Source organism: Cryptomeria japonica, chromosome 1 (genome assembly GCF_030272615.1).
Source record: "Cryptomeria japonica chromosome 1, Sugi_1.0, whole genome shotgun sequence".
In the NCBI taxonomy this organism is placed as follows: domain Eukaryota; kingdom Viridiplantae; phylum Streptophyta; class Pinopsida; order Cupressales; family Cupressaceae; genus Cryptomeria; species Cryptomeria japonica.
The window spans coordinates 220,752,558-220,778,498 of NC_081405.1; the positions used below are offsets into that span (position 1 = coordinate 220,752,558).

Here is a 25,941-nt window from a genome sequence, read left to right on the forward strand (position 1 = left end):
GAATTGATTATTTAAAATGGGAATGTCATGAAAAAAATAGTCTTGTACCCTCCAAGTCAACCTCACCAAGAAAATGATTAGGCTGTGTTGCTAGACCTAGGTGAAAATGAGGAAGAAATCTTGCAAACACTCATGATGATAAAGAGGGATCCAATGTTGCAAAGACAAGATTAGGATATAGTTAAATTGTATCATATAATCCAAAATGACTAGAATAGACATAAGAGAATTATATCATATTTGGAGATATTCATTTGATATTCTAGTTGGCACAAGAGTAAATTAATATTTTGTAGACCCTAAATTAGTTGATAAATTAACTAGGAAAGCTAGTTTTATGGCAATTATTAGACAATACACTATGAAACTTGATAAGAGAGAAAAGTGGACCATTGTTTAGCATTCAATAACTTAGAGCTTCCAGATTTTACCTTTGAATTCAACTCGTTTCCAATAATAATTTTTTTTTCCAACACATTGTTTCCATCTCATCCTTTTCATCTTAGGCATCGCTTTGAAAGGAGGGATCAGATTCATTAAATTATCTCTTTTTATTTTATTTTAATCACCTTTAAATCTTGACTTGGACCCATAGGCTAAATTGAGTGCATTTTGCTTGGTTTATATCATTGTTTTGCCTAATAAACATGCTATTTTGGTGTCTAATGATGTTTACATGCCCGTGTCACTTTTTCATGGAATTTTGGTTCATTAGTGAAATTTTTGGAACTTAATGCCACGAAGTGGAACTTCTAATTCTAGTTGTCAATAAGTGGAACTTTTCTTCATTAATGTAAAAAAGTGAAACTCTAACTATATGGTCCAAGTTGTGGGGGTTTCGCATGGCAATGTTAAATAGAAAATCTACCCAGCCAAAATTAGGTGCCCATGTTGCTTTTTGATGAAGGTTTTACCATGCAAACCATAAAAATAAAAGTTTAGACATGACAATATTGTAAGAAAAGCTGCATTGCTTGGATTGTTGTGAAGAAATCTCCATTGTTAGTCATATAGAATATGCTAAAGCTATATATTTCTTAATTTAGTTCATTTTCATTTTTGAGATTAATTTTGATGATTTTTTCTCTTCTCATTGTCTTTATTCTATTTGAATTCTTTTTCATCATAATGAAATCTTAACTCACTTTGTCAACCTCCTCCATTGCTTCCATGATATAAACAGAAAAAATATAAAAAATTATAAACAAAATAAAAGCTGGATTTTTGAACTTCTCTCCTTAATTTGATAAATATTAAAAAAAAAGGAAAATTTGATTTGTAGTAGACATTGAAATTTGACCTGAACTTTGACCTTCTATAAAGACACTCTATGCTTGAAAGGTGACCCGCCAACACAGTCTCTCTTTTAACCTTATTCTTTCCTTGACTATCACATGCAAAACATGCAATGGGCAAAGTGTGGTTGACTACGTAATATGTTCTCAGAGGTATATTTCCAAGTTATTAGACTTTACCATTGAAGGTTGTCCCATAGAGCTGAACTCTGATCATATACCCCTTTGTATTAAGTTTGGCATAAATGCTAGAGGACCACACGAAGGGCAGAACCAACACTCTATCAAGAAGGTCAGAACACAAGGCAAAATCCTTATAAATCAAGAAAACTAGGACATTTTCAAGACAACTCTTGAAAAATACCTACAGTTAGAAAAAACCAGCATAGAGAACAAGGAAAAAAAGAGGGAAAAAGAATATGTTAGCAGTAATAGGTTGATCCCTTTAATACACACAGCTCTGATGGTGCGTAAGTGTTCTAAACATGTGAAGAGGGTGTCAAATACATTCCCAGCTAATCCTTGGTATGACGAAGAATGCAAAGATGCGAAAAAATCTCTTAAAGGGAAAGAATCAAACAAGGAACACAAGTTAATATACAAACAATTGATAAAATCAAAAAAAGAAAGTTATGTGATCACGAGAAGGAAGGAACTAATTGCTTTGGGGAAACCCAATCCCAAAGGATTTTGGAGGGAATTACATGAAAAGAAAAAACAAACAGAAAATATTATCACAGATGCCCAATGGATGGAGTATGCAAAGCTCCTATATGAATGAACAAATGAGAAAATGAATCAACCCACAATTGACACTTCAGCTGAACTTTTTTCAGTAAGGGGCATCAAACAAGGTATAAAGAATTTGGCAAGTGGTAAAGCACATGATATTGATGGCCTACAAGTAGAATTTTTAAAATGGAGAGTTGAGCTCCTAGCTCCACATATCAAGTAGATTTTTAATGGAGTTATCCGAAACAACTTCCCAGTTGAATGGACAACTAGTGTGGTTATTCCTCTCCACAAAAGTGGGGATGTCAATAATCCTTCCAATTACCGTACTATTATGGTTAACCCCCTCTTTGGAAAACTTTTTGGGAGTATGATAAAACGTAGGATCAGTAAATGGGTAGAAAAAGAGGGAAAAAGGGCTAGAGGACAAGCTGGTTTTCACTCAAAACACTCCACCATTGATCATTGCATTACGCTAAGACATTTCATTGAAAAAGTGTGGGACATTCAAGATGAAGAAGCCTTTTGTTGTTTCGTGGATTTCAAAAAAGCCTTTGATACTATACTTAGGGACAAGCTTTGGTGTAGAATAGAAGAACTTGGGGTTCCAAAGGAACTTAGGGCTGTTGTTCACAAACTATATGAGCAGGTTAGAGCTAAAATCAGAACTAAAGATGAAATGTCTGAATGTTTCGGCAACGACATCGAGGTCAAACAAGGGTGTCCTTTATCTCCCACTTTGTTTGGCTTATATATTGATAAACTTGAAGAGTGGTTAAACAATACAAATGGAGAAGGTATCCAGTTGGCAGGCTATGTGGTGATATTGCTTTTATATGCTGATGATCTTATTCTTATTGCAAAATCTGCACAAGGTTTGAAAGAGCACTTGAAGGGTCTTGAGTTATTTTGTCAAGAAGTTGGGATGCAAGTGAATACCAGCAAGACTAAGGTCATGATCTTTTCTTTGAAGAAGATGCAGAAACGGGTAGACTTTATATTCAAGGGCAGCCCATTGGAGGTAGTGGTTGAATATAAGTACTTAGGAATTGACTTCCACAATAAGCTCAACTGGGAAACATGTAGATCAAAAAGGATACAAGGGGGTTGGAGAGCTCTATACCTTCTTCAAAACAGATGTAGGAAAGCGGAGTTATGGAATTGGAAGACTAAGAAAACACTTTTCGGTTTGCTAGTGGTTCCGGTTATCCTTTATGGGTGTGAAGTTTGGAGGAATAACATGTCAAACCTCAAATGGAGACAAATAGAGAGAATGCAAAAGCATCTAATCACTAGCAACCTCAAAGTTAAATCGACAATACCATATAAGATCCTTTCGGTTGAAGATGGTATGTACCCAATTGAGGCTTCAACGGTCATTCGGTTGTTATGCTACTTTAAAAAGGTGGAAAGTATGGATAAGCACCGTTGGCCCATCTTGATTGTTGATGAAAACTTAAGTCGCAGGAAAAAGACTTGGAAGAAACAAAATAACAAGTGGATGAACAAATGAGACATAAATTTGCACGACTGCCCCAACAACAAAGAGGAAATAAAAAAGTGGGTTCTAGAGAAATTTAGGAATGCCATGTGGATAAACTAGCTAGGCAAGAAAAAAAGGTACTATATTAAAGAATTCAATCCTACTTGGGCGCATGAGGAAAAATAATATTTGAGATCTACGACCAACGGTAAGGCTAAAATTCTAATTGCACAATTAAGGACTGGATCTCACCATTTGAGATGTGAAACTGGTAGATGGAAGGTGCCTAAAGAAGAGTGGGAGGAAAGAGCATGCCTGTTTTGCAACAAGAGAACTGTAGAAACAAAACAACATTTCATTATGGAGTGTACAACGTATGAAGACATTCGCAACCAGTTTGAGAATGAATTAAAAGTGGATAGTTTGAACGAGCTTTTTGAAGAGTCAAGACTTCACAAAACAACAAACCTCTTAATCAAGATTCACAAGTGAAGATCATAAAGGTCGTTAAAATTCATTCATTCATTCATTCCTTTGTTTGTGTTGGAGTTTTGAGATCGCTTTCCTATCTTCATTAATTATTTTTGGCAAAAAGTGTTTTTATTATTCTGATATATAATTTCGTATAAATATTCCAATCGAACATTTGGAAACAGTGAATACCAATGGCTTCCTCCAAGGGTGATGGAAGTCATTCCCATTCATACAGGCTGCTGTTGGCTTGCCCTACTGGCTTATCTCGCTCGCAGGTAAGTAATTCTTTCTGAGTGTACACTACCATACAATTGAGTAACCGTACCACATTTAAATTTATGTTTCAGATCTCTCAGGCCAATTCCCATATTTTTCATGCTTATAAAAAATGTTGCTTATTTCCGGCCATCTTTGAAACCCCAATCATATTACATTATCTTATAATACACAGTAACATAGATTTATGTTTAGACGATTTTATTTTGTGTTTTTTTTTCAAAATCTGTATACTGTACAAATCGTCTGCGGTGATCAATAATCCTTTTTCGGATGCCTTCACATATATGCAAAAAACAAGGTCATTCAGGTGCCTTTTTAGTCATCCAGCTGTGCTTCTTCGTATGAGTAACCTCAAATGTGCTCTGATTGCGCTTGCACCCAAAAGCACTACAATGTTGGGACAAAATGGAGATACCAAGGGTTTGAAGATAACGTGTTTTTGCATCATAGTCTTCCCACCACAAATATGCAACGACAAGATCTATAATTTCATAAGTAGCTTTGTAAACTTGAAGAAAATAAAATTAATTTTTTCTACTTATAACCTTAAGACTTAGTCAACATATTTGTTTCTTATCACATGGCAGAGTTGTTTTCTTTCAAATGCATAGATCTGATGAAAAATAACCTTCCTTCCATGACTTTATAAACCTGCAACTCTTTCAAAATGGTTACTTGAAGGCCTTTGTCAGAGTTGTTTTCTTTCAAATGCATAGGTCTGATGACTAACAACCTCCACTCTATGATTATATAAACCTGCAACTCTTTCAAAATGGTTACTAGAAGGCCTTTGCCAAGCACCATATACTCTATGCTTTTGTTCATTTGCTTGAATGAACTAACGAAGAAAAACTTTGAATTCAAGCAGTAACACCATGAATTTGTTGGCCTGCAATTAATAATGTGTTAAATGGGTTCATATTTCTGTTTGACCCATCTAAATGCTAGATGGCATCCTTGAACTTGTCAATGGCTTCATATAGATAATCCATGGGTTTTCCTTCCCACTCACCAATTGTAGGACCCTAATTAAAGGTGCATACACCTAAAACAAGAGAGTATAAAACATATTAATTAATAAAAAAATAATCTGGATGAGTACAACAATAAAAAATATGATTGAAAATTAGAAAAAATTATCATGGAATATCATTAAAATGAGAAAACTAATTAGTTTATTTATTTAAAATTACCTTGATGATATCATCATGTGTTGGGCACTGCCAAACAAATCAACGACAATGGTTTTCATGACCTTCTCCCCTTTGGTTTTCCTTGAGTAAGGAGATTCATCTCATTTAGAGCATACAAAAAGATGTTTGTGAAGTTGTAATATTCTACATTGTAACAAAAACTGGTGGCAAATTATGTGACTTTTGACTGCACAAGCTCCTTACTTACCCTTGGTGTGCTCTCTTATTAGATCAAGCATCCAAGAGTGGTTGTAGTTGTATTTTATAATGTTTATCACATTCTCCACCATAGTTTTGACCGATTCAAGTATCCCAATATCTTCAAGGAGAATATAAATGCGGTGGGTGATACAAGGGCTCCAACAAATAGTAGGGTGCCTTGCCCCAAAGTAGCTTCCTAGCTGCCTCATATGGTGTTGTATTGTCTATCACAACTTAGATATTGTTGACACTCATTTCTGTCCACTTAATTAAATAGATATTTGGTATTTATTTTAATATTTAACTATTGTTCAGTTGATAATTAAATTAATATTTAATTAATTCATCATAGCTATGTTCTTCTATTAATTAAATAAATTATTCAATTTATTTAATTTAATTCATTAAACCATGTTCTGACTATAAATTAAATAAATAAAGCAAATTTGTTTAATTACTTCATCTTATCTTAAAATCCCCTCTCTCACATTTAAATCCCTTTATCCTCTCTCTCACAATTAAATAAATAAATATTTATTTAAATCCCTTTATCCCCCTCTCTCACATTTAAATAAATAAATATTTATTTAAATCCTCTCCCCACTTGCTTTTTCTAGAAAATGCAAGTTGCACACTAACCCTCCCATTAATCGTTTCTAAACCCCTTATCATTAGCCTATTTACTCTCTAAATGTTTACACATTCCTAAACCAAGGGATTAAATAAGAGTCACTTCTCAAACATTTAAGGCTCTTACAAAGCCTTTAAGGCCTTTTCCCTTCCACAAGCAAGCCCACATGGGCTTTGACCATCCTAAACCCCACTTTAATCCTTGCACATTCTCCCAACCCTTGGTTAAAGGCTTAGCCATGAACCCAACCATCTATGGTAACCCTTAGGTCCCCTCAAGCCTTAAAGGCTTTGACCAATCTGACCCATCTTTAACTCTTGCACATTCGTTCAACCTTGGGTTAAGCCTAAACCCATCAACTCAATCATTAATGGCTTCCCTCAAGTCTTCTCAAGCCTTTAAGGCTTTGTCCATTCCCTCTCATGTCTTCCCACTTGTCAACATGTGACTGCTTGAGGAAGAATACTGTGATGTCCCCTTCTGAGATTACTATTACTGATAAGTTTGCCTGGCAGAAATTATAAGGAGACAGGTCAGAAACTAGGACATACAATTGGGAATTAGGTTTACGGAACAACTGAATTTAATTATTCATCATAAAAGGCTATATTTGTATTAATTAACACAGCGGAAGTCGTACGAAAGTATCCACAAAATACATCGATTACAAATACAAGAAACAGAAATAATATTGAACAATTGCCATGCCAGAATTAGTAAACATCAGTTTATTGTTCATACTCAATTCACTTTAACGCATTGAGAATTGAGTGGGGTAATCACATAGATTCAGTCTCCTAATTATTCTCCCAAACAGATTTATACTTTATCTTATAAATGACCTGCATCTTTCCAAAGGACGATGGATGGTAATGGTGGTTCATCATGCCAGACCCAAACCCAGGAGCGGTCACTTGCCCTCCTGGCCTACTGGTTCATCTTCACACAGTAGGTGGGCTATTTAGGTGGGCAATCGACCCCACTACAGATCCCCCTCCTCTCAAAGAGCAGCCATATAATGATAAGTTATTACATATGATGTTATTGTGTTCTTTGTTCAGACTTTATCATTACCTTATTTATTATACTGGTGCAAGTTGTAAAAGATGCTTATTTTCAGTCTTTTAATCAGAATTATAAGATCTGTTAGAATCGCTTAAAGTTCACCGTGATGGAGTATATTTTATACAGTTTGGAAATTGGTTTAAACATTGACAGAAATATCATTCTACAGACGTATTTGTAGGGCTACGATTTTAACGTACCAATAATTTCATATCCTTTAGAATCTGAGTATGATGGCATACCTGGCAGTCGGTCTCCTGGCTGTAGTTGATTTCCTTTCCATATATTCCTCCGATGATCCCCTATCCCCCTTTGATGTGTTTGTCTTATAGTATGTGGCGGGTCAAACTGAGGGTCACGTCTCTTTTTAGAAGAGACGTGATTACTTTATTGTTCGCTGCCCTTTTGTTTGTATTTGTTTTGGTCGTGTCTCTCTTCAGACACATACCCAGTGCATTTATTTAATATTATATTTATTACACATCCTATGCAATATTTACATTAATAATTATAGGTATGTTAAGTATATTAATTTAAATTCAACAGTAATTGTTAATGATCAACGCAATACTTATGATTTCATATTAATTAATATTCACTAATTAATCTAACACAATAAGGTTTGAACTGTTTTCTGAGTAGCGACATAAGTATTAAATGAATATCAGAAATTTAAATACATATATGCAAACATATTATGTACAATTAGCATAGGGACATGACAGTCCTCCCCTCCCTTATTTGCTTGCCCTCAAGCAATTTGAGTTGGGGATGATTAAATATTTCCTCTCCTTCCCAAGTAGCATCTTCTTCAGGCAATCCTTTCCATTTCACTAGGAATTCCGGAATAGTTTTATTCCTCAGTCTCTTTTCTCTCATATTTAGTATGGTCTCTGGTTCCAGGATCAGTTTACCCTCATCATCTAGAGGTGGCAATTCTGAGCAAGGAACAATATGCTGCCCCAAGACCTTTTTGAGGCGAGATACATGAAAGGTGTTATGGATCTGACTGTTCTCTGGAAGCTCTATGTCATAGGCCACTTCCCCTATTTTCCGCAATACCTTGTAAGATCCATAAAATCGGGGTTTTAGCTTTTCCGCACCATTAGACTTCAATGATGACTGTCTATAAGGCTGAAGCCTTAAAAAGACCCAGTCTCCTTCCACAAAGGTTCTTTCCTCTCTATGCCGGTCAGCATACATCTTTTGCTGATTCTGCGCGTGATGTAAGTTATCTTTGAGAGAATTCAGAATATCAATATTTCGTTGCATAAAATCTTTAGCACCTGGCACTTTGCTTTCTTGTATGGCTACTCCTCCAAAAGTCATGGCATCATACCCGTAGAGAGCCTTAAAGGGACTCATACCAATAGACATGTGGTGAGTTGTATCGTAGCAATACTCTCCCAAGTGTAGCCACTTAATCCAAGCATTCTACTGGTTCCTAACATAATTTCTCAAATATCCTTCCAACCACTTATTTACTATTTCTGTTTGCCCATCAGTCTGTGGGTGATAGCTGGTGCTGGGAGTAAGGTTTGTGCCTGCTAATCTGAACAATTCCTGCCAAAACTGGCTAAGGAAACGACTGTCCTTGTCATTGACAATGTTCTTTGGTAGTCCATGTAACCGAAACACTTCATTGAAGAAAACGTCCGCCACCTGGTATGCTTTGTACTCAGTGGAAATCGCAAAGAAGTGAGCATATTTAGTGAGGCGATCCACTACAACATAGATACAATCTTTGCCCTGCACCTTAGGTAGGCCTGTGATAAAATCCATAGAAATACTTTCCCATTTTTGATCAGGAATGGGTAGAGGTTGTAATAGTCCTGCCGGATGTGTCTGTTCAATTTTATTTTTCTAACAAGTCATACATTCCTGAACATATTTAAGAACATCTTTTTTGAGTCCTTTCCATGAAAACTTCTCTCTTATTTGTTTGTAAGTTTTATAGTACCCCTGATGTCCAGCCATGGGGTTATCATGATATTCCTTCAGAATGGTATTCTTGAATTTGGAGCTAGGTATAAGAAAAATCCTCTCCTTATATAGAATCAATTCCTCCACTACCTTGTAATCCTCATTTGGTAAATTCCCTTCCATTATTTTAGTGGCTAAAGGATCCTTGTTATATTCTGATGTGATTTGAGTCTTCCAATCTCCCTCAATACAAGTGAGAGTGTTTACATAAGACCATTGGGACAAGGCATCCGCTACCACATTATTTGTTCCTTTCACATATTCTATATCAAAATCATATGCCTGAATCTTGCTTACCCACTTATGTTGGCGTTCATTAAGGTCCTTCTGATTCATAAAAAATCTAAGACTATTGTGATCTGTCTTTACATTAAATTTGCCACCCACTAAGTATTGTCTGAATTTTGCAAATGCATGGATAATAGCCAACATTTCCTTATCGTAGATGGAGTAATGTTTTTCTCCCTCTGTCAGCTTACGACTTTCAAAGGCTATAGGGTGCTTGTCTTGCATGAGTACGGCCCGTATTCCATCACCTGAAGCATCACATTTTAGTTCAAAGGGTCGTGTAAAATCGGGAATGGCAAGGACTGGACATGAACTCATTGCCTCCTTTAGTTTTTCGAAGGCTTGTTGTGCTATATCATTCCACATGAAAGCTCCCTTCTTAGTAAAATCTGTGAAGGGGGCTGCTATTTTTGAAAACCCCTGGACAAACCGCCTGTAATAACTGCACAATCCTACAAAGCCCCTTAACTGGGTCAAGGTCTTTGGTTTTGGCCATTCTCTTATGGCTTTGATTTTCTCTACATCCACACTGACTCCCTGAGAGTTGATTTTGTGTCCAAGGTAAAGAATCTCTTCCAAGCCAAATTCACACTTAGAAGCCTTAGAAAACAAAGATTCTGATTTGAGGACACTCAGTATGTCATCATTGTGTTGGAGGTGTTCCTCCCATGTTTTGCTGTAGATTAGGAGGTCATCAAAGGATACAAGTAAACAAGTTCGGAGGTGTTTGCGGAAAATATGGTTCATACATGATTGGAATGTGGCCGGTGCATTGGTAAGGCCAAACGGTAAAACTAGAAATTCAAAATGGCCATAATGACATCTGAAAGCTGTTTTGGGAACATCTTCTTTCCTCATTCTGATTTGATGATACCTTGACCTCAGGTCAATTTTTGAGAAATATTTGGCCCCATGAAGTTCATCCAATAGTTCATCGATTCTTGGGATTGGGTATCTATTTTTTACAGTCTTTTTGTTTAGTGCTCGGTAGTCAACACACATTCTCATTGTTCCATCCTTCTTTTTCACTAGGACCACCGATGACGCGAATGGACTCGAGCTGGGCCGAATGTGTCCCATCTCCATCAATTCTTTGATGGTCTTCTCAATTTCCTCCTTGAATTTATGGGGGTGTCTATAGGGGGTAGTAATAACCGGTTTTGTCCCTTCCACCAACTCAATCGTATGCTCAAACCCTCGGCTGGGAGGTAGGCCTGGTGGAATATCTTCAAACACTCTTTTGTGTTTCCTTAGGATGGGTTGAATGTCAATGTGGATGGTCTTATCATTGGGAACTGAATGGTCCAAGACCATACATCTAGCAATCCATTCTCCTTGACCATGCTTGAGAATTTTACTCATTTTCTTACAATTAACCAACTTAGCTGCTCCGTTAGGTATTCCCTTGAGTGTAACCTCCTTACCCTTGTGCTTAAAACAAACTTCCATATTCGGAAGATCCATAGCAAATCTGCCTAGAGAATGAATCCATGGCGTACCTAAAATGACATCATTATCAAGTGTTACCACATAGAAATTTCCTTTGATTGTATGGTCCCCCACTTTGATCTCTAATTGTGGAATATGGGTGTTGCAAGGGGCTATGGACCCATTTGCTAATGCCACATTGAATCCCTCAAATCCTTGAGTTTTTAGTTTTCTTTTGTTTGTTAGCTCCTTGCTGATAAAATTGTGGGATGCCCCACTATCAACCAAAGCAATTACACTTTGTCCCTTAAGCGTGCCTTTCAGTCTAAGGGGTTTATGCTCAGAATCCCGAGAGATGGTAGCAAGGGTGACCCGTTCAACACTATCATATCTTGCCTTTTTAGTTGGGCTTTCTTCTACTTCCTCGTTCAATTCTCTTTCCAAACAATGTAGTTGCATGTTTTTGCATTGATGTTTTCTTTCCCATGGTTCCTTACATTTGAAACATAATCGTTTCCTTTTAAGCTCCTCCTGTTGTTTTTGATATTCATTACACACGTGACCCCTCTCCCAGGGTGCTTTACAATACTGGCACGGATTTGTATGGTGGTACTCTTTCTTATATTTGTCCCCCTTATGCGGATATTTTGGTTGAGTATTTGATGGAAAGGTTTTTGATTTCTCCTTTGATGAGGGGGTGTCAAATTTCCTTGCCTTTAAAATAGCTTCTTCTAAGTTGTCGGGCTCCATGGCACTCACCACACTACGGATTGAGTCTTTTAGTCCATCCACAAAGAGGTAAGTAAGTCTCTCTTGTGAAACTTCAGGTACCATCACTGCTAATTTTTGATACTCTGTGGCATACTCTTCCACCGTCCCCTCATGTTTTAGGTGAGCCAGTTCTTTAAAATAGGACTGTGGGTGCTTTTGATCAAACCTTTTGATGATTTTCTGAGTAAACTCTTCATAGGAGGTGATATTTTGGTGGCCTAAGGTTATGAGACCATGGCGCCACCAATCATGGGCGGCCCCTGCAAGATTTAGGACTGCAAATTTGATTGCATTCTCTTCCGTCATTGGGCTGAGGGACAGGTAAGTGTCGAGTTTTTGAACCCATGACCTGGCTGAAATTTTTCCCGAGCCATCAAAGTTGGGAATGGTAATTTTGCTTATTCTCTCCCTAAGGTCCTTGTCACTGAATCTTTTTCTTTTTACTTGGGGAATCGATTTTAGCTTAGCTTCATGATAATCCCTGAAGGATACATTTGCTTTGAGTTCAGGATCTAAATTTGAATAGGCTCTTAGTACCTCATCCACATCAACCAAGGGTGAATTAGCTTCTTCTTCCCCCGGTTCAATACTGGGTAAAAAATTGGGTTTGGTGGGCCTGGGGTTAGCACTGTTATTACTTTGATTATTTTCAGAATGATGGGAGTTGGTGTCCCTTCCATTATTTTGAGTAAATCTTGCGTTGTTATTATTATTGTTGCTTAGGTTTTGGAGTGTTTGTAAGATCAATTGATTGGTTTTCTGACTCTGCTCCATGAATGTTCGGAACTCACTACTTAATTGATCACCCATCTTATTACCCCGTCTATGCATTTAATAATTCCTACAGGATGGTAGGAAAGTAAGCTCTGATACCACTTGTGATGTCCCCTTCTTAGATTACTATTACTGATAAGTTTGCCTGGCAGAAATTATAAGGAGACAGGTCAGAAACTAGGACATACAATTGGGAATTAGGTTTACGGAACAACTGAATTTAATTATTCATCATAAAAGGCTATATTTGTATTAATTAACACAGCGGAAGTCGTACGAAAGTATCCACAAAATACATCGATTACAAATACAAGAAACAAAAATAATATTGAACAATTGCCATTCCAGAATTAGTAAACATCAGTTTATTGTTCATACTCAATTCACTTTAACGCATTGAGAATTGAGTGGGGTAATCACATAGATTCAGTCTCCTAATTATTCTCCCAAACAGATTTATACTTTATCTTATAAATGACCTGCATCTTTCCAAAGGACGATGGATGGTAATGGTGGTTCATCATGCCAGACCCAAACCCAGGAGCGGTCACTTGCCCTCCTGGCCTACTGGTTCATCTTCACATAGTAGGTGGGCTATTTAGGTGGGCAATCGACCCCACTACAGATCCCCCTCCTCTCAAACAGCAGTCATATAATGATAAGTTATTACACATGATGTTATTGTGTTCTTTGTTCAGACTTTATCATTACCTTATTTATTATACTGGTGCAAGTTGTAAAAGATGCTTATTTTCAGTCTTTTAATCAGAATTATAAGATCTGTTAGAATCGCTTAAAGTTCACCGTGATGGAGTATATTTTATACAGTTTGGAAATTGGTTTAAACATCGACAGAAATATCATTCTACAGACGTACTTGTAGGGCTACGATTTTAACGTACCAATAATTTCATATCCTTTAGAATCTGAGTATGATGGCATACCTGGCAGTCGGTCTCCTGGCTGTAGTCGATTTCCTTTCCATATATTCCTCCGATGATCCCCTATCCCCCTTTGACGTGTTTGTCTTATAGTATGTGGCGGGTCAAACTGAGGGTCACGTCTCTTTTTAGAAGAGACGTGATTACTTTATTGTTCGCTGCCCTTTTGTTTGTATTTGTTTTGGTCGTGTCTCTCTTCAGACGCATACCCAGTGCATTTATTTAATTTTATATTTATTACACATCCTATGCAATATTTACATTAATAATTATAGGTATGTTAAGTATATTAATTTAAATTCAACAATAATTGTTAATGATCAACGCAATACTTATGATTTCATATTAATTAATATTCACTAATTAATCTAACACAATAAGGTTTGAACTGTTTTCTGAGTAGCGACATAAGTATTAAATGAATATCAGAAATTTAAATACATATATGCAAACATATTATGTACAATTAGCATAGGGACATGACAAATACATGGATTGAGGATCATGGAATCCTCAAGCAATCCTAGCCCTTCTTAAGCCAAATCAATCTCAACCCTCCATTGACTCATTTTTCCTATAAATAGAACCCTTTCCTTCATTGTTGAGGACACACAAACTAGAGTTATCCATATGCATTGTATTTTAGAATTTGAATGCTTTTGTAGGAAGGATTGATATCATAGCTCTTCCACTAGTTGGAATTACTATTGGACATCCAATACTTCATTTTACATCTTCTTTCAAGACTCCACTATCATTAACCAACTCCCAATCTTCATTTGCCATCTTGTGTGAGTGGTCAAGCTGAGAGCAACATTCATAGCAGTAGGATCTTGAAGAGGAGGTGGACAAGGAAGGGCGAAAGGCATTGAAAGCACATGGGGAAGTATTATGTTCGTTTAGTTGTTTAGTTTTCTCATTGGTTTATTTGCTAATCTTTCTTGATATGTTTTGAAATGGTTTGAGTTTGTTTGCTTATTGTTGGGCATGTTATATAAATGAATTCGTCTTGATTTTCCACTAATCTCCATTTTCATTGTATCGTTTGGTGAGGGTATGCTAATTATTTAATTTAAATGCATGTGATTGCGAGGATAAAGGGATTTAAATAAATGTTAATTTGTTTAAATGTGAGAGGGGGGTTAATTAAACAAATATGCTATATTTATTTAATTAATTGTCACAATATGGTTAAGTGAGTTAAATCAAAGTAACAGAAGAACATAGTTAAGATGAATTAATTAAATATTAATTTAATTGATAATTAAACAAATATATCATTTATTTGATTGGGACACTTTAGAAGGGGAACCACTATCATATCCAATAAACAACATGCATCTCAAGAAGTTCCATACATAGATCATTCTCCATATTAACTACCATCATCACTCATTCAACATTTTGGATTATGTTAGGGCATGTTTGACTTCACTAGGGGCATCAATTGATTGTAGGAATGTTATCTGCCCACTTGAAGCCACAAGGAAGTTAATTAGTGCACAAATCTTGCCATTTGTTCACCCATTAGATGACATGATTTAGCTTTTATTTTTACCAAAACCTCTGTTGTTCATCAACTAAGACCTTGTTGTGTTTCACAATATCTTCCAACAATGGCCTACTCAAATCATAAGGGCCTAGTGCCTTAAACTCTTTTCTTGCTATAGTGAACACGTTAATGAATGATTTGAGGAGAAGTTGTGTGCCAACTTTGCCTCATCATGCTACTCTTGACTCCATACTTTGTCTTAGTGCGAAGCTTGCACACTAGGAGTGTTATGAGAAATAAATGAAACCCATGGTTGTGATTGTGACAACTAGCTATAACTATCTACAATAAAAGAACCCTATATTCACGGACCAAAGCAAGACCCAACTAAATCTATTGTTGACCTTGGTGAATTCATCACAATTGGCATTGCCTCAACTATAATCTTCTTTTCTATTTTTTTCTCCTCATACAAAAGGGGCGCCTTTACCTTTTGTGTTACTTCAAGCTCCAGCATAGTTCATTGACTTGGACTTGACATAAAAATAGTGAATATATGTTCTACCATGATCCTTCAACATCATATTCACTTTTCAAAAGATTCCAATCATTGCAAAGGTGTAACTTGGTTTTTGAACCTTATTGGGCTTGGTGACTAATAGAGTTACATTGTTCGTGACACTTAGCTATTAAAATAATATTATATCTATTCTTTAATGGTCATCTTAGTTAGCTTTTTAGTTCGTTTAGTGTAAAAAAAGCTATGCATTCTAATAAAAGAAGCAATAGTTGAACTTGAAACACTAAACAAACTAAAAAGATAACTAAGTTGACAACTAAGATGACCATTAATGAATAGACATAATATTATTTTAATACCCTTCCTAATGGTCATCGTACTCAATATCGTACAAAAGACATTGTAGGTCTTTTGATCACAAATGCAATGCAAAGAACGCTCTGCTGCTACGAAGACCCTCTCTGGATATGCAAAATGTTAATGACCAAGAGTACCAGAAGTTGTCCAACTTGATGTAATCTTTGCCACACGATCTATATTCGTGCACAAACTTTTTAAATTGTGTTTTTTTTTCTACGCGTGTTCTGGATTTTTCAGTTGCCGTGATTTGTATTGTAGTGACGACGGCGAGATTTTTGTGACCTAGGGTTTTTTATAATTTTTTTCCTTACAAAAATTATTTCTGGGTTTTTAATATTTTTTTGCCTTAAAAATTATTGTAGCTTTTATAATTTTTTGTCTTGAAAAAAATTATTCTGGTTTTATTAATTTTTTTCAGAAAAATTATATCTATTCTTTAATGGTCATCTTAGTTGTCAACTTGGTTAGCTTTTTAGTTCGTTTAGTGTTTTAAGTTCAACTATTGCTTCTTTTATTAGAACGTGTAGTTAGCTTTTTAATTTTTAGCTTTTAGCTTTTTTTAAGCATTTTAGCTTTTTAGCTTTTAGCTTCGCGTTGAAGCTTTAGTTTAACGGTTCGTTCTTTTTAGAACACCGTCTTGTAATTCTCTTTATATACGTTATATATTCATAAATTTAATCATTCGATTATTGATTGAATTATTTTTCATTAGTTAAGGCTTGTGGCAACTTTCTTTAGTTTTTGGAAGCACAAGAACACATCACGTGCTACATTGGATCCAAGAGTGCTTTTTGTATTCATCACATCAAGTTTTACATCATCACATTCAATGTAGAATATTCTACCTACATAGTTGCTTGAATATATCCTTCTTCAAGGTATTGGGCTTTGCACCACCTTGTGGCCAACTAAGATTATTCATGAGGCTTGCGAGTGATATATAAACATTGGTTACAATCATTTGGAAGTGGGAGAAGCATGAGTGCAAGAGCACGAGAGGAAGAGAAACAAGTAGAAAAATAGTAGAGAGAGTGAGAGATATAATTGTATTGTAATGTCATTCAAATTCTATTATTACATGTTTGCAATCAAAAGACCAAGGCCTAGCATGTTGGAAGCCTAGTGTGGTAGATTATATTTCATTTTTGATATTGAATCCATAAAGATCATATCATTGTTGTTTCATTGAGTTTTTTGCTGTGTAACTATGAGTTGTTTCATTTCATTGCATGTTTGGACAAGCTCTAATTGGATCCTTTGTCCATGATTTCATTAAAATGGTATTAGAGTACAAGCTGCAAACCCCGAGGAGAGAGAGAAAGAAAACTAGTATTTTGAAAGTTTTACTTGTGAGAACATTGCCAAATTGAGGCAGCCTACAAGAAGCTTGGCAGTAGATTGCCAATTAAAAGGCAGTTGCAAGGAGTGATTGTATACCAATCGTCAAATTGAGGTAGTTTGTATTAGATCTTAGGGAGGGATGCCATTGCAAAGAGTTCAAAACTTCAAGGTGTTGCTAACATTGTTGGAAGAATGGAGGAAATATTTGAAATGACGGGGGTGATTAAAAGTTTGATTGGATGCAATAGAAGAGGATAGAAAAAGAGCTCTAAACTCTACATAATGATGAGAATTATGAAGATGAGAATGAAAGAGGAGATGCACCAATTATTGAGCTAGATCTATAGAACTTATAATAAGAAGAAACAAATTAGGTAAGAATGTTGAAGGCCATCTCTAACATTGATAAGAGACCTATAATTGAGATTTCTAATTATTTTGGTGATTTGAAGCCTAGAGAATTGATTGATTGGATAAATGATTTCAATGGATATTTTAAGTATGAGGAAATTGTAGATCGTGAAAGAGTTAGATTTGCAAAAACTAAATTGAAAGGACATGCTCCTATTTGGTGGAAAAAAGTACAATTAGAAAGAAATAGGAGTGGAAAAGAAAAGATAACAAAGTGGGATAGGATGGTTGTAAAGTTGAAGAGAGAAGTTATTCTTGTTGATTATTAGTTGGAATTGTTAAAAAGACCATAGAATTTGAGGCAAAAGGATAGGATAGTAAAAGAATACGCTAAAGAATTTTACAAGATGATCATTAGGAATGAACATAGTGAAGCAACCAAGAATAAATTGTAAGATATATCAATGGATTGAAAGGAAGTATTTAGGAAGAATTGAGTTTGGCAAAGTTGACAACCATAGAGAAAGCATTTCAATTTGCAATCAAGGTGGAAGATAAGCTAAGTAAAAGTTTTGAGACTAGACTAAACCAACAAAGTGGAAGAGAAGGAAGATTCTAGAGAAAGAAATCACAATGTAGGGACAAAAAACCATATTTGGAAGCAAGGAGGACTGATAATACATATTGCAATGATAGTAGTACCTATTGTAATGGAGAAGGAAGTAGTAGTAGATACCACAAATATAGGGATGGTGAAAATTCTTACCGCAATAGTAGAGAACAATAATTCTTAATGCAATGATAGAAGAGATGGATGCACAAGGAGGAGAGGGAGATATAACAAGAATGATGGAAGATTGTTGAGAGTTATATGTTTCAAGTGTGGAGGAGGATGTCGAGCATGTAAAGTTATTTCAATTTTAATTAAAGAACAAGTTATGAACTATGAATGCTATATATGGATATGAGGCATTATGTCAATGTCTAATAATTATGATTTTTTTTTATCTGCAGGTCTGAAGGAGAGAGATCATTTAATATTTTCTATGTCTTCTCCAAATGAATTCAATTGGCATATATATCATTTAGGCAACCGGTTAATTGGTGTATTGACCGGTCATGCCTTTTAGGCATGACCGGTCAATGCACCCATTGATCGGTGCCTTTACAATTATACCATTAACACAATGCTGATTATCGGTTCAAAAACCCCCGATAGCATATTGTAATATCATAATATAATGACTGATCAATTTAATGAATCGGTTCATATAAACACCGATGATTCAAAGTGCACGATGAATATAATCCAACCGGTGCATTTGTTAACCAATGTTAATGCCAAATGAAGCGGTGTATTCATTAAACCCGATAACAAATATGCTCGATATCATAGTTCCTAGACTCGGACTCGGCTCTGACTCGGCAAGGCTGACTCGACTCGTGACTCGGCTCGGACTCGGCAATGACTCGGCAACGACTCGGCAAAATAAGAAAACCCTTGAAATTTAGAGATTTTTAACTATTTAAAACTTGTTTCATACACCCATTATTGAATTAAGCTTAAAGACACTATAACATCATCAAATAGAAGCTAATTTGATCACATACATAAACATACATCCATCACATGCGTAGAAATGTAAATTGTAGCTAAAGGAATTAGAAAACATAGATATATAGAGTTATAAATGTTGTCCAATGTATAATATAAAATCCATGACTACAAATGTTCCCAAACATATATGTAACTGGAAAGTGTAAAAAAAAACAAGTCTATGGCTCAGGCTCTGGCTCAGCCTCGTCTATCTGCCTCCTACAAAGGCATCTAAGGTAGGTCCTGGATGACTGAGTAGCCATAGTCTCTGCTCGTGATGTGCCAGTCTGAGTAGCCATAGGTGCTGTGCCTGATCGTGCTCTATCCTCCTCCTCTGCCATAGCCGCAGCCTCAGCCTCTCTGTCTGCCTGGTCAACCCACTCAAGGTCCTCATCAGTGAAGACTGGATCGGTGGACTCAGTGAGCCAATCGGACTCGGGGTCGACTTCCTCTAGAGTGATCGGAGAGGAGTCATCGTCCAAAATCTGTCTGGTCCTGAGATGGAGGTTGTGATGAACAAAGACTAGATCATTCAACCTCTCCACAGACAATCTATTTCGCCTCTTCGAGTGGATGTGCTCGAACATGCTCCAGTTGCGCTCACATCCAGAAGCGCTGCACGGCTGGCTCAATATGCGGATGGCAATTTTTTGAAGGTTTGGGGTTGAAGGCCCAAACATTTGCCACCATCTATCTGAGATAAGGAAAAAAAAAAAACATTAGTCTCATTTCCAACTTTAAAGGTAGATTATAAAATGAAAAATTAAAATGCATGTCATAAACTTTAGAATTTTCTACCTGGCTGCAATTTTGTCCGACCCTCTTTACACAATTGGCTGGCAAAGATTGCCCCTGATGCATTATTAAATGCATCCATCTCAAGAAGTGTAGCTGTGGTATCAGTGACCATCCGTTGTACTACTGAATATAGCCCGCTAAGAACCTCCTCATCCGCTTTGAAATCAGCACGGAAACGAAATGATGGATTGAGGTAATAAGCTGCTGCATGGATGGGCCTATGAAGTTGGTTATGCCATCTTCTATCAATTATGTCCCAAATGGGCCTATACTTATCCTCAACTCCAGCATATATGGATCTAATGGCCTCCTTGGCCCTATCCATGCCCTCATATATGTAGCCCATAGCGGGCTTCTCCCCATCAACAACTCGTAGGAGAACTACTAGGGGCTCAGTGACCTGCAAATAATGTTAAACAAAAATAGTTAACTCACAAGTGTGCATGAAAATAAGAAAAATTGCAAAGTTGCACAATACAAACAAAACAAAAATATGCATGTAATATTATAAATTTATAAAATTACCTGCACGATCTCTGCACAAGGGATCCAAAAACCTAGCTCATCAAAAATGCAATCTACTACATCCATCCCTGCAGTGGTCGTAGCATAGGATGAGGAAGTCCACTCCTCACCAACAAACATGCGCCTCAAAGATGCCTTTGATTTTAACAAGGATTTCAATGTGAGGAAATTTGAGGCAAATCTCGTTATACCAGGACGAGCCAACTCCCTTTCCCCCGTGTATTGCCTCATAATGCTAAGGACCAATGCATGATTGTAAATAAATTTGCATATATTCTTGGCCCTTTCAACGCATTCTTTCACCCATCCAAGCTTACCTATATCCTCTAGCATGAGGTCAAGGCAATGGGCTGCACATGGAGACCAAAAGATTTTTGGGTGCCTCTCCATCAAAAGTTTTCCTGCAACAATTTTAAATTAGTTAAAGAATTAGATGTGATAAGTATCAAGAAATTTTACCATTAATATTTAAAAGTTAAAAACTTAAAAGTTTAAAAGTTAAAACTTAAAACTTAAAAGAAAACTTTTAAAGTTTACCTGCAGCAACATAACTTGCTGCATTATCCGTCACCACTTGCACCACATTTTCTTCCCCCACCTCATCTATAACTTCCTCAATGGCCTCACATAAGTATGCCGCATTTTTGACATGTGAGGAAGCATCGATGGACTTCAAAAACATGGTGGATCCTGAAAATAAAACAAATTAATTATCAATAAATTAGAATGTAAATTATTCAATTTCAATCACAATGCATATAGAGAAGTAAAATGATCAATCACCTCCGCTGGAAACAAGAAAATTTAGGAGTGTTCTATTCCTCCTATCAGTCCAACCATCTGTCATGATGGTGCAACCCTTTTGGCTCCAAGATTGGCGGTGGTCTTCTAGGTCAACTTTCATATCTTCCACCATTTCCAACAAGAGAGGGCCACTCAACTCAGTATCACTGGGGGCTTTAAACCCCGGCCCACAAATGGTTACTGCATCAATCATGCCTTGCCAATAAGAAGACTTGTCACAAATTGAAATAGATTAAATAAGAAAAGTTCAATTTCAATTTCAACTTTCAAATTCAAACCATAAAATTTTAAATTTTAATTTAAAACAATCAAATAAAAAAGTACCTGGCTGCAATAAATGGAATGTTGCAGAAGTACCAAAACTTGCAAATTGCTTTTCTTCCTGCATCATGGACCTCCTTGTTCCAAGACATGCTCTCAAGTGAGGGCTGTGCGCCAGGAGTAGTGCGTGGTACAAAAAAATTGTCTATCTTAGATTTTCGCACTTTAAGACCAAAAGTGTGACTAGGAGTAGGAATAGAAGTACTGACACTAGCAGAAGCACTAGGACGAAAGGGAGGCATAGAAGAACCCTCTCCAACACAACCTACGGATGCAGCTGTGGATGCGGAGCCAGATGCGGATGTGGGTGGAGGGGAACCAATATGACATAACTCCTCTGTTTGTCTTTTTTTTGTTTGCTTATGTATTTCAAATTTTTCTAATAAGACGTAACAAAAACGGATTGCTTCAGGAGTTGCCTTGTCACAAGGCTTAGTATCATGACCACGTATGCCAGCAATATGATATTTTAATCTATTTATCCCCCCATGGTTAATTTCCTTACAAAACATACACTTGGTTTGATTTCTTTGTCTACCAGGAAATTCTTCAGTGTATTTCCATGCCTCATCTTTTTGACCATGTTTCCTAGGTGGAGGATTAGGATGAGCCATTAGGAAAAAAAATTGTTTTCAAAATGTGAGGGCTGCTGCAATAAGACAATTTTACAAATCACCATTTAAGTATTGTGTTTGACAAAGTTTTAAATTTAAAATTTTAAACTAATTAAAAAAAATCAGCAAAGACTAATTTGTGCATTGTGTTTTTTCTTGAAAATTTTCAAATTTCAAAGAAAGAAATTAACAATTCAGAAAAATCAGCAAACCCTAGGTTTTTTTTAGAAAAAATTATAAATACATGTATACAATTTTTTCAAAAAAAAAAGTCTAGGGTTTGCTATGCTATTGTTCTATTTCTGTCATTGTGATTGAATCATTGAAGTATGCAAGCAGCAATATAGATTTGGAAAGCTGAAGTTTAAAAAAAAATAACAAAACAATGAAAAAATCCATAAATATAGAAAAAAAACCAACGTAATCAACAAAAATTAACACTTACCTCTTTCAAATTTGTTGACAAGTGTTTGAAATGAGCTCCTTGATGCTCTCAATGCAACTGTAGTGCTGCCCCAATGTGATTTGTGCTAGCTTTTCCCCTCTTCCTGTCTGCTGGTTGCACAACTATGGTTTTCTTTTTTCCTCTCTTCCTCTCTTTTTTCTTCTCTTCCACTCATAAAACTAAATGGCAATCCCTTTTAGGGTTATAACAAAGGCAAATGGCACAAAACATAATAAAATTGTGTTGTGTTTTTTTTAATTTTGCGTCCACTTTTTGCAAGCAGCGCCGGCCGGGTCACGACCCTCGGACTCGGCGAGTCAGAGGGTGACTCGCTGACTCGGCGAGTCAGGCGAGTCACACCCTGTGACTCGTCCGGGCCCGGGTCAGGGTCGTCGTGACCCGACAGAGGTCACCTGGCCCGCTGACTCGCGCGACTCGCGTGACTCGCCGTGAGTCTCGGAACTCTGCTCGATATAATTAACCCAATAATCATATGCAATATAAATCAGACATGAAGCATGTAGATAAATAACAGAACAAGGAAGGTTAGGAAGATCTTATCTTGCATAAGCTACCATGCATTAACACTCCCTCTTAGCTTTGGAAGATAGATAAGGCAACCTGCATCACATTTCCTTTTCATAACTAAGATAATGACAGTCAGCAAAAATCATTTATACATGAGAAGTACCATCAAGACATATGATACAAAATAGAAGAACATCACTTGAGCATGTGACATAAAGTATTATTTTAACATGTGATAAAAGTAAGAGAATCATCACCTGATCATGTGAGAAATCACCAAAACATGTGATCTATAAGTTTCATCAAGATATCACCTAACACATGATATCAGTATTGCCTAACACGCAATACTTAAGGATAAGTCTATGAGAAAGGTTAGTTTCTCATCATATCCAAGTTGTGATAAGTGCAATAACATTTATAAATGTTTATCACAACATAGTCATGGCACATCCATGACTTACTAGAGATCCAACATGATCAATGGTTGAGATATCACCTACACGTGATATCAGTATTGCCTAACACGCAATACAAGGATAACCATATGAGAAGTGCTTAAGTTCTCATCATATCCAAGTTGTGATAATGCAATAACATTTGTACAAATGTTGTATCACAACATAGTCATGGCACATCCAAGACTTACCAGTGATCCAACATGATTACTGGTTTGACTATCATAAGATCGTCACCTTATGATGTCTACATACAAGTGTTCAGTATCTGAGAGATCGTCACCTCTTAGATATGAACACAGGTGGCAAGAAGCCAAGAGATAGTCCAAACATGACAAAGAAGTTTACACCTTAAACATCTTAAATATATGTAAGTATAGATTACAAAGCAGATTACCTTTCTATCATACTTAAACCCTTTCTGAAGTGATCAACCTTCACTCTGGAAAGTGGTTTGGTCAGAATATCTGTAGTCTGATCTCCTGTACACACATATTCTAACTTTATCACATTCCTGTCAACCATATCTCGTACATAGTGATATGGAATCTCAATATGTTTGGACCTGTCATGAAATACTGGATTTACAGAGAGTTTTATACAGCTTTGATTATCACACTGAATGACTGTAGGTTTCATAGGCTCTCCAAATAATCCCATGAGCAATTTCCTTAGCCATACTGCTTCTCGGGCAGCCATTGAAGCTGCAATATATTCAGCCTCTGTGGAACTCTGAGCTACTGAAGATTGTTTTCTGCTGATCTAGGATATCATGGCTGACCCTAAACTGAAGCAGCACCCTGAAGTGCTCTTTTTGTTAGTCACACTGCCAGCCCAATCTGAATCTGTAAATCCATGTAGATCTATGTCAACCTTTTCATATTTAAGACCAAGCTTTAGGGTACCTTGTAGATATCTCATTATATGCTTTACTGCAACCAGGTGTATCTCCTTAGGTTCACACATGAACTGACTTAAGGCATTAACAGCATAGCAGATATCTAGCCTTGTATTTACTAGATACATCAGGGACCCAATCATCTGCCTGTATTGAGTGGGGTCAGTAGGTCTTGATTCTGCTGCTGCTTCTTTAAGTTTATGGAAGTTGGTTTCCATAGGAGAGATCAAGGGTCTGCAGTTTAGCATTCCAAATCTTGTCAATATGTCCAAGGTGTACTTCCCTTGGTTCAGTACAATATTATCAGAATTCTGCCATACTTGCAATCTTAGGAAGTAATGAAGAAGCCCTAAGTCTTTCATATCAAATTCTGTGGATAGATCTTTCTTGAATTGATCTATTAGGTGATCATCTCCTGTAATTAATAAGTCATCAACATATAAAATTAATATTAACATGTCACCTTTATTTCTTTTGAGGTAGAGATTAGGATCTGCATCATTCTTAGAGAAACCCAGCTTTGAAAGATAGGTGTCAATTCTTTCATACCAAACTCTGGGAGCCTGTTTGAGCCCATAAAGAGCTTTCTTGAGTCTACACACATAAGACTTTGCATCATGAATTTCAAACCCTTCAGGTTGCTCTAAGTAGACTTCTTCCACGATCTCGCCATTTAGGAATGCTGTCTTAACATCCATCTGATGTACCTTCCATCCCTTTGCTGCTGCAATGGCTAGGATAGCTCTTACTGATGTGTACCTGGCAACAGGTGCAAATGTTTCTTCGTAATCTATTCCTTCCTTCTGTGAGAACCCTCTAGCTACAAATCTGGCCTTGTGTTTTTCAATACTGCCATCTGCAGCATGCTTGATTTTAAACAACCATTTAGAAGACACGACAGACTTCTTGGTTGGCCTAGGAACAATCTCCCAAACATCATTCTTCATAATGGACTGATATTCTTCAGTCATGGCATCTATCCATACTTGATGTTTGAGTGCATCTGAAACATTGTTAGGTTCAGCTTTAGAGAGATCATTCATAAGTGCAACATAGTTGATGAATTTATTAGGCCTCTTGCTTTCCCTGAAGGTTCCTGAAGGAGCAGCGAACTTCTGAGCTTCTGCTATAGTTTTGGTGGCCCATAGTGGTCTTTTCTTGCGATTATCTATAGCTGGGTCTTGTGTTTCACTTATAGTTCCTCAAGATACACCCTCTGAAGCTCAGGAGTAGGTTCTTCTTCTGGGTTAGGAGTAGGATTATGAATTTCAGGTTCTATTGTATTTTGGGCCCTTTTGAAGGCTAAATCTTCTTTGAAGATTACATCCCTACCGAGTTCAATATTTCTCTG

General features: G+C 36.6%; 1 protein-coding gene across 2 annotated transcripts in view; it reads left to right on the plus strand.

Annotated features, from left to right (window-relative positions):
* The first annotated feature begins 4,067 nt into the window (after positions 1-4,067).
* The window catches only part of LOC131042900 (nudix hydrolase 9), a 183,950-nt gene continuing 162,076 nt past the window's right edge, over positions 4,068-25,941 (plus strand). The window contains exon 1 of one of the 2 annotated variants that reach the window (XM_057976229.2): positions 4,068-4,259. In XM_057976229.2, the coding sequence (XP_057832212.1) occupies positions 4,176-4,259 (84 nt within the window). In that variant the 5' untranslated portion in view covers positions 4,068-4,175. The remainder of the gene's footprint in view (positions 4,260-25,941) is intronic. The other variant, XM_057976228.2, reaches the window with a different exon arrangement.